The sequence below is a fragment of the Staurois parvus genome, unplaced genomic scaffold, assembly GCF_062004578.1.
Source record: "Staurois parvus isolate SC_StPar_1 unplaced genomic scaffold, SC_StPar_1.0 ptg000195l, whole genome shotgun sequence".
Classification (NCBI taxonomy): Eukaryota; Metazoa; Chordata; class Amphibia; order Anura; family Ranidae; genus Staurois; species Staurois parvus.
In genome coordinates this window covers 4,826,667-4,839,242 of record NW_028317991.1, presented here as the reverse complement: position 1 = coordinate 4,839,242, position 12,576 = coordinate 4,826,667, and the positions used below count along the sequence as shown (strand labels likewise).

At 41.8% G+C, this 12,576-nt stretch overlaps 1 protein-coding gene across 2 annotated transcripts in view; it reads right to left on the bottom strand.

Moving 5' to 3' along the window:
- Positions 1-11,834, bottom strand: part of ERG (ETS transcription factor ERG) — a 52,777-nt gene extending 40,943 nt beyond the window's left edge. The window contains exons 1-2 of one of the 2 annotated variants that reach the window (XM_089677903.1): positions 11,617-11,834; positions 832-983 (exon numbers count right to left, since the gene is read on the bottom strand). In XM_089677903.1, the coding sequence (XP_089534029.1) occupies positions 832-983; positions 11,617-11,756 (292 nt within the window). In that variant the 5' untranslated portion in view covers positions 11,757-11,834. The remainder of the gene's footprint in view (positions 1-831; positions 984-11,616) is intronic. The other variant, XM_089677901.1, reaches the window with a different exon arrangement.
- Between the last annotated feature and the right edge of the window lie 742 nt (positions 11,835-12,576).

The following is a 12,576-nucleotide window of genomic DNA, read 5'->3' as shown; positions in this document are numbered from 1 at the left end:
TCCAGTTAAACCTTGGTTAACTGGGAATATCCACCGGGCCCCCCATACCACGGATGGGGTCCCACACCATTGTTTTTCCTTCCAAAATGAGAACCGCCTCCAAAGACCAACAGAAAAACCCACCTCTCCAACTGGTGTCTTTTTTTTTTCTCTTTCTTGCTCACCTGCCCCCGGATGAGACCCTATACCCAACCAAACAGGGAGGGCGGGAGGGAAGCTCTGGTCCTTGCACACGTCCAGCTCCACTGACGCCCCTTCCGCAGAACCCCCACCCTAAGGTGCCACAGACCCCTCCTACACTCCACATCTGCCAATCCTGTAATTCCCCAATCAATTCCCCAGCCCCTGGAGCTAAATTTAACCCTTTCCGTTCCCTACACCACTCTGGGCCTAGTCATGTATGCCCTGCGCTATTTCCATTCTTCCCTATTCACTACGGGCATTTCTTTTTAAATGGGTGACCATCAACATATCCCTAAACTGTAACCTTGAATCAAACAAACCTTCTAAGTGGAGCTATGATCAACTTTATTGCTGTATGTGGCGGGAGATTTTCCCTCACATCCGTTCAGGTGAAAGTTGTCTCCAGGACAGGGAATGAGAAAAATCTTTCAAAGAAGGCCACAGACAGCAATCTCTTCTTACTCTACTAAAGACTACATAGTAAACATTTTGCCTGAATCTTCTCTTTCATCACTTCAGTATACTATCTCAACCACCATAATCCTAAAGGCACTTTTACTTTTATGTTGGAAATTTTCATAAACCTATGGTCACATAACTAAGTTTTCAAGGAAACCCGCACCAACACCCACATGGAATTGTTCTTACCTGCAGGGACAATAACTCTCCTTTCATTGGTTGTCATATTGGGAGGTGGAATGTGTTTTTCCTCAATGTAGCTGCCATAATTCATTCCAATATTTTCGGATCCACTGCTCATTTTGCCACCTTTGGAAAGGCTGCAGTCATCTGGGGAATTCCTAAAAAATACATATTCTTTAAGATGCAATATATTTTTTGTTCCAAACAAGTGGAGGGAAGGAAATGTCGTAGAGGTTTGTAGAGTCTAGGCAGTAGATTTATTACCAAATGGTAATAATCCAAAAACATACTGGTAGGTAAAGCTAACATTTCCCCAACAATAACAGTCAGCATCATTCTCTCCACCACCCGCAGCCCCAATCCCCCAGCCTGTTACACAATCACATTTTTCTTTTCAGGAAGCTAGTACCTTTTCTCTGGTGGTACTCACTTCTACTTCCTCCTTCCTTGCCTAGTAAAACGTGATGTACCCCCAACCCCCCTGCATCCCCTCTGCAGTCTCCTAGGAACCATGTCACACATCCCAGGACGCTACATGACATTTGTCTCTACAGTACGTGATCTTATACAGTAGGAGACCAGCTGTGAGTGATAGCTAGCTCCTGAATGCAAGATGGTGGCCTAGAAAACCAAAAGCCCTATGAATAATTAGGTGAATTGAAGATAGTGCTGGATTTCATGGCCTGGTAAGTATGTACATCTAAAAAGTTAGCAGCTGCAGTCCTTGTAGCTGCTGACTGTTAGATTTACCATAGCCAAGAGAAGTTCCTCTTTAAAGAAGTTATGTTCCCTTTAATCAACTAGGCATACATTAAAGAAGCGGAGAAGGGGTATGAAAGTCATCTATCAACTATATTAATCATAACTCTTTTCTCTGACCATCTGATGGCCTAGGCAGGAGCCTAGGGTCTGTGGATATTCAGAGGTCCCAGTTACAACCTTTAAGCTCCTGTTGTAGACCAGGGGACAGTGCAGAAGGTCAAAAGTGTTCCTTCACAAGTTTGTAAGTAGTTTATATTTTAGGAGGAGACTGCTAGCACAGATAGTGCAAATTATATGGGAATGGGTGTAAAACTGCTACTTTTCCTAGGGTACCAATCTTCTTCAATCTGCTTCTGGTTGGCACCCACAATGCAGGGCAATTACATGTCACATGACTTAACGTGCAAGCTTGAGGTGACCTGGAACTGAAATGCAGTGGAATTTGCTTAATATACCTCCTTAGGTTAATTCATGGTGTCTTTCATATCATTTCCCTCCCTATCTTACGCCTACCTTTTATTTTAAAGCAGAACTAACTTTAGGTTGGCTTTAACTGATTCTTCCAAAACTGGTTGCACAAGGAGAGCTTTTAAGAATGTTATGCCAATTTTAGACTAAGATGAGGATATGAAAGGTTTTGTGTACTCTGTAAAGTATTAGGAAAATTCACCATATCTGGGGGGCAGCACAGTGGCTGAGTGGTTAGCACTTCCACCCAGTAGTACCAGGATCGCCAGCTCAATGGCACTTGTGCTATGTTCTCCTTGTGTCTGTGTGGGTTTTCTCCCACAATTCAAAGACATGCTGGTAAGTTAGCTGGCTCCCGTCAAAATTAGCCCTAGTATGTTTATTTATGAATGTGAGTTAAAGACCTTAGATTGTAAGCTCCTTGAGGACAGGGACTGGTGTGAATGTACAATATATATGTTAAGAGCTGAATAAATTGATGGTCATATATAAGTACCTGAAATAAACAAATATATTCCTATTCAACAGATGAATAAAATATATGTATGTTAAAATGTAGATTGAAAGTACCTATTGATGCCTCCTACAGAAAAGTAGGGTCCTCTCTTGAGCTCAGTGCCAGTGGCACATTTATCTAGTAATATGGACATCATGTCCTTGCTGTCCTCAGAATAAAAGAGGTAGTATCAGTGACCAATCTCACTGGTTTGACCAGAGCAGGAGTAGAGGTAGGTGAGATAACTCTTTGTAATTCTTTTTACTGGTGCATTGACTACAGCACCAGAATTCATATTATGACATGGCCCTTGGTGTCTGCAGAGGATTCTCTCTAAATAGAATTGTCAGAAATGTTTTACTTTTAGAAAACTCAGTATATTGTGTATCCGTTGGATGTAAGTCAAGACAAGCTTATTTATGTAGAGAGCTGTACATTTATGACTTTTCATGTCTTTAGATTTTATAGATCAAGAAACATGATAGCGCAGGCAGGCGGGCAATTTTCTTTCCTTTAAGCAAAATATTTTTCTTGGTGTAATTTCATATAAGGCGTTGAGCTGGGTTTTGGGATCTTTTAATGAAGATTACATTAGTAGCTCTCCTACCAAGAATCCATAAACTTACAGACAGTTCCTAAGATATGCAGACAACCATGAAACACTATTTAAACTAAATGGTATGTATTAATGAAAAATGGATTAAAACATTTCAAAACAACATTATAAGAAGTTGTATAAGCACCTGAATGTGTCTTCATATTGGAATCCTGCCCATACAGACCAGCGTCTGCTTTTTGACCCCTACCACCCACTGAAACAAAAACTGGGTGTTATGAAGACTTTGTTACATCTAGAGTAGATGGTAACAACAAGAACAGAGTTTAAAGACAAATAATACAGGCATTGCAGAAGCATTCCAGACTGGGGTTTTGCTAAAAGATCAAGCAAAAACACAGGACATTGAATGGATAGCAGAGACAGAAGATACAGAACAAGTTAGTCACCTGTAGGTGGCTGAAGTGACAGAAAAAACTCAGACGTATTTTTAGTAAACATTGCATCCTTTTCAATATATCAAGCCCAGAAAAGACTGTACAAGATCCAACACTCAAAGACAAGCGAAGTAATTTGGCATAACCTGATACGGAACTCAAAGTACATCCAAGTTCTGTACATCAAAGAGACAAAATGTCTACTGAACAAACGATATGGCCCAATATATGAGGAAAGAACAACTGGTTACCAAAAGTTGTTTAAGGTGCCATCTACATCAACCTAGAACAGCCATTCTCCGCAAGGGTTCCGTGAAACCATAGGGTTCCTTCAGAGGTTGCTAGGGATTACTTGAGATGTGGCTGATTGACCTCCCATCTGATGGTGCTTGCATAGTTCTAGGACCATTGCCACCTGGCAAACTCAGCTGAATGACACCAATAATTTTTTTTAGCTGTCTGTATAGAAGACATTCAGACCTCCACTATAAGGGAGGCATTAATCTTAATGACAACTAATCTAAGGGGAATTTTTCCCATGACCTCCAATGAATTGGTTTTAACAAGGGTTCTCTGAAACCTGAAAATTATGTCAAGGATTCCTCTGGGGTAAAAAGATGAGAAATGCTGATCTATAATAACCATACCTACACAGGGATGTGCGTATTGGACACCACCAGTCATCAATATATAATGCCCATTTAATGTCTAATGATCTGACAACAATTCATACATTCATCCATCCTACTAAGTGACATATCAGCATGGATGTCACTCCACTTCCTCAAACTCAATCTTTCCAAAACTGAGCTCTAAGTATTCCCCCCAGCCCGTGCCCCCTCCCCTGACTTCTCCATCAAGATCAATAATACAACCATCATTCCCTCTCCTCATGCCAGGGTACTAGTTGTAATCCTAGACTCCCATCTGTCCTTTCAGTCCCAAATCCATTCACTGTCCAAATCTTGTAGACTTCACCTCCGCAACATCTCCAAGATACGCCCATTCCTAACTTTGGAAACCACTAAGCAACTTATTCACTCCCTTGTTATATCTCGCCTTGACTATTATAACTCCCTCCTCATTGGCCGACCTCATCGCAGGCTATCCTCTCTTCAGTCTATCATGAATGCTGCTGCCAGACTCATCCACCTTACTAACCATTCTGTATCTGCCACCCCCCTCTGCCCGTCCCTCCACTGGCTTCCCATTGCCCAACGGATAAAATTCAAAACATTAACAATAACGTATAAAGCCATTTATAACTCTGCCCCAAATTACATCACCGATCTTGTCTCTAAATATCACGCAAACCGTACTCTCGGCTCCTCACACGACCTCCTGCTCTCTAGCTCCCTCGTCTCCTCCTCCTGTGCTCGTCTCCTGGACTTCTCCAGAGCTTCCCCCATCCTCTGGAACTCTCTACCCCAATTTATCAGACTATCGCCTACTCTGCTCACTTTTAGGAGATCTCTGAAAACCTATCTCTTCAGGGAAGCCTATCCTGCCCTCAGCTAATAATGGAATCTTCTACTCTTCCAACCAGTCCATCCCCCACAGTTACAACCTTTTGTACCACTAGCCCCTCCCTCTTAGATTGTAAGCTCCAAGGAGCAGGGCCCTCCTATCCCTCTTGTATTGAACTGTATTGTTGCTGTATTGTCTCCCGTTATATTGTAAAGCGCTGAGCAAACTGTTGGCGCTATATAAATCCTGTATAATAATAATAATAATCCATGTAACAGACTTCATGAAGACGTGGTGACTGGATTACGTAATAAGAACAGTGTGATTTCACAAACAGTCTTTGGAAAATCAACATCTGCCTTGATGTACTTCATGACAACATGGTAATAAGATTTAGATGACTAAGTTGGCCATTAGGATATACAGTATTAAAGCTGGTGTATGCACCCATCACTCAACTGAGTGAAGGAAGCCTTTTGGATGAGTGGTGAAACATCTGTCCGTTATAGATCATGTCTAATTACTAGTAATAGCACAGCCAGAATACATGAAAAATTAAACAATCAGGAAGAAGTAAGGTATGTATAGGAAAAGAACTCCTATATTCAGTTCCCTTTTAAATGTTTATCTCTAAATGTTATGAAAGCAATTTTTATACAAACCAACATAGCATTTGTATCTACTGACTTTTTTAATGTACCCAAAGCTTTTGAGCAAGATACTGTATGCTGCAATTGAGGAGGGCTGAAAAGGTAGGCAATGAGCACCTACCTGGGAAGAGTTGTGCAAGAGAGGGTGGAGAGCCCTAGACACTCAGTGGACACCCCTTTAGCTTGATCCGTTTGCACCAATGCAGATGGCCAGCCTTGATTAAGGACATCCAATCTTTGAATTGTATGCCCATTAAGCATAAATATAGATTTGGTATCCTCAAATGAAAACAGAGTGCCTGCTATCCTTAAGATTAAGAGGCATTGGCTCAAACTGAGATAAAAGGATTTAACAATATGTTTGTACTCATGGGATATGGACATTCATCGAGTAGCATACTGTCAACTCCTGAGAAATTATTGAGATAACTAGCAAGGGAACAATATCTCTGATGCCCCTTGAGGCTCCTGAACTCAGCCCTGGACAGTTGGGTCACTGTGTGCATACATGTATGGAAGGTACTTCCAACTGTTATACTGTAATGAGGCTGGTTGGTTCTCACATGAACAAGAATTATTGCCATTAACAGAGGGTTCTATAGGAAATGGGCTCTTATGTCCATGAAATGCAAGTTGCTAATCTGACTCTATTATTATGCAACATGAAAGAAATTGGATTTACATGATATGAAAATGATTATAAATATGTTGTAGGATGGGTTTGTAGAGGAGTTGCTGTAGCAAAGTGATGTACATACACAAGTCAGCTTTGTTTTATGCTATGGAATTTTTAATATAATATAGTACTACCCCTGAAGGAGCCGCTGGGTTTTGGAGCTATTTCCCCACTTACAGCACCCACAGCCAGGCATATGGTATTTTCCCCTGACTTGCAAAGGTTCAATAAACAATCTAAGGGTTTTAGTTTTGGTGTTTTATTGGGAACGTTAAACATGGATGGAGAGGGGAGCATGTAATACCCCAAACGTACAAACGGTAGAGCTTTGTACAAAGAACAGGAGGACTTGCTAAGTCTCTGGCTGCTCTGTAATAAGATGCAAGCTATACTGCACAGACATGGGAATGGTAGTACAAGTGCCCCTGGCTGTCTTGCACTGCACTGGGCTACACCTGATCCTGCACTTCACTGTCTCCTCTCCCTTAAGTGATGGCTGGTTTGATACTCACTCAGTCCCACCTTTGAGCTTCCTGACTCCAGATCTGCTGCTGTCTCAAGCTGACTCTCTGGCTCAGCTGTTGGGTCATCAGCTAGGCCTAGCTGAGACCTTTAAGCTGGTTTGGCCTCCTGAGGCTCTCTCCTTTCACTTCTCCTCTCTGCCCCAGGGGAAGAGCCCCCAGCACAGTGGTCCCTCTCAGATGACTGGACCCTGGACTCTGCTACCAGACTGCCAGACTTCAGAATATTTATGGGCTTCTTCCTCACCTTCTGAGCCTGCCTTCCCAGGAATTAATGAAGTGCCATACATATTTAGGCTGCTAGCCCTGCTCTCCCACCCACTACATTCTGGAACACTCCAGAAGGCAGGGGTAAGTAACAGGCCAGCAACCTGTGAAGAACTGCACAGCCTTCTAACACAGTTAACCCCTGCTCCTCTGCCTACAGAGGGGCCAAACCAAATTTGTCTATTACCTACCAACCTTACAAGGTGCTACAATAATATTAATAAACATGCAGATTTTATGATATTTTTGTTGACTTGTTTTGACAGAAAACGCAGTCTTCCAGTAATTATTTTGTTATATAATCACCTATAATGACAAACTGCATAAGGCAATACAGACTAAATACTTCCATAACGCACTAAAAATGTAATAACGGAAAAATACAGCTTCCTCCTTCTAACCCACCTCCTTTATGGAAGTACGTACAAGGGTTATTTACTAAAACTGGAGAGTGCAAAATCTGGTGCAGCTCTGCATAGAAACCAATCAGCTTCCAGGTTTTATTGCCAAAGCTTAATTGAACAAGTTGAAGTTAGAAGCTGATTGGCTCCCATGCACAGCTGCACCAGATTCTAAATGCTCCAGTTTTAGAAAATCTCCCCCACATTATATTACTCTAGGACAGGTGCCCTTTAATACAAATGTATTTACCAAGTCAAGAACAAAAGGTGCTATTAACAGATGGAAAAAACTTCTGTAAATACCAGAATCATAAAGAATGTAAAGGCTGAAAAAAATCTTTGTGGTTTGTGATTAGAATGATGAATAGTCTAAGTAAGAAAGACATAACATTATGAAAGGGAGATGGTTGGCTATGTAGCGTGATGAATGAGGCCTTGCTCTCAACTCTCTGTCAAAACATACAGTAGAATTTGTCCAGCATGGTGTGCCGCCTCCTCCCAGTTTTTAGCTTGACTTATTGCCCGCTTTCACATATAAAAACACTTTCTTTTTTCTTCCAAACATATCTTAAGAGTGTTTACCCTAATTTAGACAGGGATGATTGGCACAGGGGTGATCGGTCTGCTTTCTTTACCACCACATCAAGTCAGATGTGGATGCCAAGAACGGGAATGTACCTCAGTTCTCTGCTAAATAAAATGACTAAGTCCCAGATCAAAGCCTAAAAACATTCAAATTTAGAACACCTTTTCCACTCCACTGTTTAGATTTCAGCTTTGCAGTAACTTGACTAAATAAATATCGGGGATGGGAAATGCAGGCAGCTAAAACCAGGCACAGAATGAGGGTTGTGAAACAGAACGATGGAGCGCTCAGGAACGTTTTGCATCTTTATGCAAGCTAAAGTAGTTCTTTTCTTCTTTGAATAGCTTCTCTTTTATGCCTTCCAAACCCTTGGCCACATCAATTCTCAAAGGTTTATCATTCCACGTCACTCAGACTGATGATTATGGTGCACAGGAAGAAAGACATTTCCTGGGTTGGTTAATTTGACCAAAAAAAAGGCTGCAGGAAACTTTTTTGCCCTTGGGCCAAGTGTCTTCAGAAAGAAGAAGGAATGCGGGCAAGACAGGCTCAATTCTGGGCAAAAAAAAATTCCCATACAGTGGGGCTGCACCTGCACTGCAAGGGTTAATTGTTCATTTTTTGTCCAGGGGGCAGGAGAAAGGAGATATACTTACCTGATCCTCTGATCCTCCCAGCACAAGACCGGTACATGCGGCTTCTGCCCCTCTTGGTCTAAAGGTCTTGAGCAGTGGACTGTTCCTGACATCATTAAACCCATAGGCCTACTATGGATATGAGGACCTCAGGAACAGACCATGGGGGAGCGCTGTTTGCCACTGGAGTGGAGGATCAGGTGAGTATACGTTTTCTCATCTATACAGCCTCTGGATCATTTTTACAGATGCTGGAAGGAGATTCCCTGCAGCCTTTGCTGGGCTCTCCCGTCCCATGAAACAGCCCAGTAACGATCCAACAACTTCAGTCCCTTGGAAGAGTGGCAAAAATGGAAGTTTCCACCACTCTTCTGTAATGTCAGAACTTAGAAACGAGGAGGATTACGTCACTTCCAGTTTTTGTTTGTTTGTTGACAAGCTGTTACCGGCTTGTAAAGCATCGATAAAACCAATCTCATTTTGATCAGATGCTTTGGAAGCCAGAGGAGAGATCTGGCGTCTAATAGACCACAGATCTCTCCATAAAGAGGACCTGTCACAACCCATGGTATTGCAAGGGACAGTGTTCATTTCTTGTGATAGCAATAAAGTTGATAAAAAAATTAAAGATAGAGTGTAAAAAAAAATCTAAAAAAAAAAAATAAACAATAAATTATCATGGATATTGCAACACCTACCATTTTACTCTCTAGGGCATCTGCTTAAAAATATATATAATCTTTTGGAATGCTAAGTAATTTTCTAGACAAAAATGCAGATTTTTACATGTATGAGAGAAATGTCAGAATTGTGCTAGTGACTTGAGTACTAGTACTCCGGTGCTAGAAGCTAGAGTACTAGTGACTAGCAGCAGGGCCCTAAAAGTGTTGGTTGAGGACATTGGCCCATTGACACTTATCACCTCAAAAACCAGACCACCCAAACACGAAAACCTAGAATAACTGCACATCAAATAGATTTCAAAGTAACTACATCCATGCAACAAAACAATGTCACAAACAGCTTCATCTAGATGCGAAGTTGGGGGGCAGTAAAATGTATGATCAAGCCACGGTTTTGCCGCAAACCAACCACTACCATTTATGCTGCAACAGGCAGCCGACACGGGTGTTTATATGCTGTGGTCATGATTCTTCACGGGTGTTTACATGCTGCGGTCGTGATGCTTCACGCCTGCAGCAAAGTCTACCCAACATGTGGTGAGCAGCAGGCAGCAATACAGCCAAAACACGACACATTCTGGCAAACAGGGAAGCAGCACAAATGCCCCGCAACCGCATGCAACGAGGCAGACTTGTCAGCAAAATGAGGTTAAAACAGGTGGTGAAGAGGCATCACATCACTTTCTCATCACCTGTCAGTAGCCTCTGAAGCATGACCCAAACACTGATCATGCTTCAGAGGAAAGGTAGGTTTAGATGCACATCTAAATCTACTCTTAAACTTGGGATTCCAAAACCATGATACACTTTCACTTGGGGATCAAACTACAACAGCTCACATTTACATCTGGAACAATGAGATACTGATTGGATAGTGGTGTACTGACCATTGGGATCTCAGAACAAGGAAAATCTTGGGGTTCTACACCAGCAGTACATTGACACATGGGAGTCATTATGGTACATCAATATTTGTGGTGAAGTAGTACATGACATGACATTTGCATGACATGAAAGTTGAGTTACTGCTTATTAATGCTTGATAGTCAGAAATTAAAAGACATTGACACTTGGGGACCCAAAACACTGACTTCTTGGAAACTCAAAATACTGCCACACTGACAATGGTAAACCAACATTTTGGCAAACTGACACTGATCTCAAACAATGGTACTGGAAGAGAGTGGATATAAGATGGCCAGGGGGCCGAGTTGTCTTGAACATGTGATCCTTGATCATGCTCATTGCCTGTTTTTCATTAAGAATACTCAACATTAGCCAGATCTTCCCATATCTGTTATATTTGGCCACCCCATGGAGCAGGTTACTCACTTCTCAGTGCAGGTCATGCCTATCTCCACACCTAGGCATTAAGAGTACCAGCATGATACCATCTACATCACTGGAGGGGAGAAGCAAGCATGATCTTGAGTCCCCAGCATTTGCGTACTGTTGGGCTCCCCCTAGAAGCTCACCCCTTGGGCTAAGAAAAGGATTTATTTGGTAATGGGTAAAGACAAGTAAGCAAAACAAAAAATGGTGTTAGAACAGAGGCGCGGTGTGGGAGAGGGGTTAAATGAAGTGAAAAAAAAACCAAATCCTTTAAAGGGACTTCAAGGGCAACCATCTTGATGACTGTAGTTCATCTCTCTTTTTTTGCCTATCGTACAATTTTGATTTCCAAGTAGGGTGCTGAAACACTATATTGGTTAAATTTGCAAGTTGTGGATAGACATATCTGTTGCAGAGTAGATTGTGCTGGGAGGCTTGATTTGCCTAAAGCTGGCCATATATACGACTCAAATTTTGACCAATTCCTGAGAATGGACCATTGTTGGACTACCTGCCAGCACCACCACCAGACTGAAAGAGTCAGGCAGAAAAAAGCTGGCCTAACAGTGACCTTGGGCAATTAGTTGCAGTCATGTTATTACTCAGACAGGTATTCAGACAGTTGCAAGTGCCTGCTGTTAGAACACGTTAGCTGGCAATGGATGATTCATCCATCCACACTTTTTAACCTGGATGGGGGAATCTATGAATTCTATGGAAACTTTGCAGGTATATAGCCAACTTAAGACTGGCCACCTATATACTTACACTCACAGAGCAATGGCTGAAAAACCATCTTGGTAGTACTGAGCGTAAGCTAGAAAATGTGTACAAATTTGCCAATTTTTCCTTACCGGGATCCGTTAACTTGAGTGGGGTTACATTCCATCTTGATGGTGACTCTGGATGGGGGCTGGGACAGCCAGTCTTGCTGCGGGACCCGTGGACTCATTTTCGAAGTTTGCCCATATTCACTGGAGGATGAAGCCGTCATCTCAGACTTGGTAAGGTGTGGCGTTCCGTAGGCGCACTCAAATAATGACTGATCGTCGCTCACCACTGATAATGCTTCCTGTACACAAACAGAGGGGATTCGAGAGATTAGAATGATTTATAAGAAACCCAAGGCTATAAAGGCCAAAGAAAAATAAACATTTTTTTAAATGCAGATAAGATAATGTCCACAGGCATGGAGAATTTTTATCAGATACTTGACAATGGCCAACAATAACCTGAATAAAATAATGGAATGTAGTGAAAAAATGTTGGCCCTAAAATACATAGGAGGACTGAGTGATGGATGATTCTCAGAATCTGTTGCTAAATGGCCAGACAGAGACATAAAAACAGGATTCGGATTTCCCTGTATGGATAGCTTACATAGTTTTAAAAAAAGTTTAAAGCCTAACTCCAGCTAAAATGTTTTTGGGATAAAGTGCAAGAAGTATATTTATAAAGGAGAGAATCAGACCGTCAGCAAACATTTTCTGTAGGTGAATCTTTCATCTGTTTTATATAGTCAGTTGGGCTAAAAAAAGTTCATCCAGTTCACCCAATAGAAAAAAAAATAGAATAAATAAAGAAAAAATAAAAGAAAACCTCCATATACAGCAGGGGTCTCCAAACTCCTGCCCAGGGACCGGATGCAGCCCTTTGCTTGCATTTATCCAGCCCTTGGAGCTATATATTATCCTTTGATGAATGGGCACAATTCCTCCCAATGACATCAAAGATGGGGCACAGTTCCTGCTAGTGACACCAACGATAAGGCATGGTTTTTCCCACCAAATGACACCAACGATGGGACACTATTC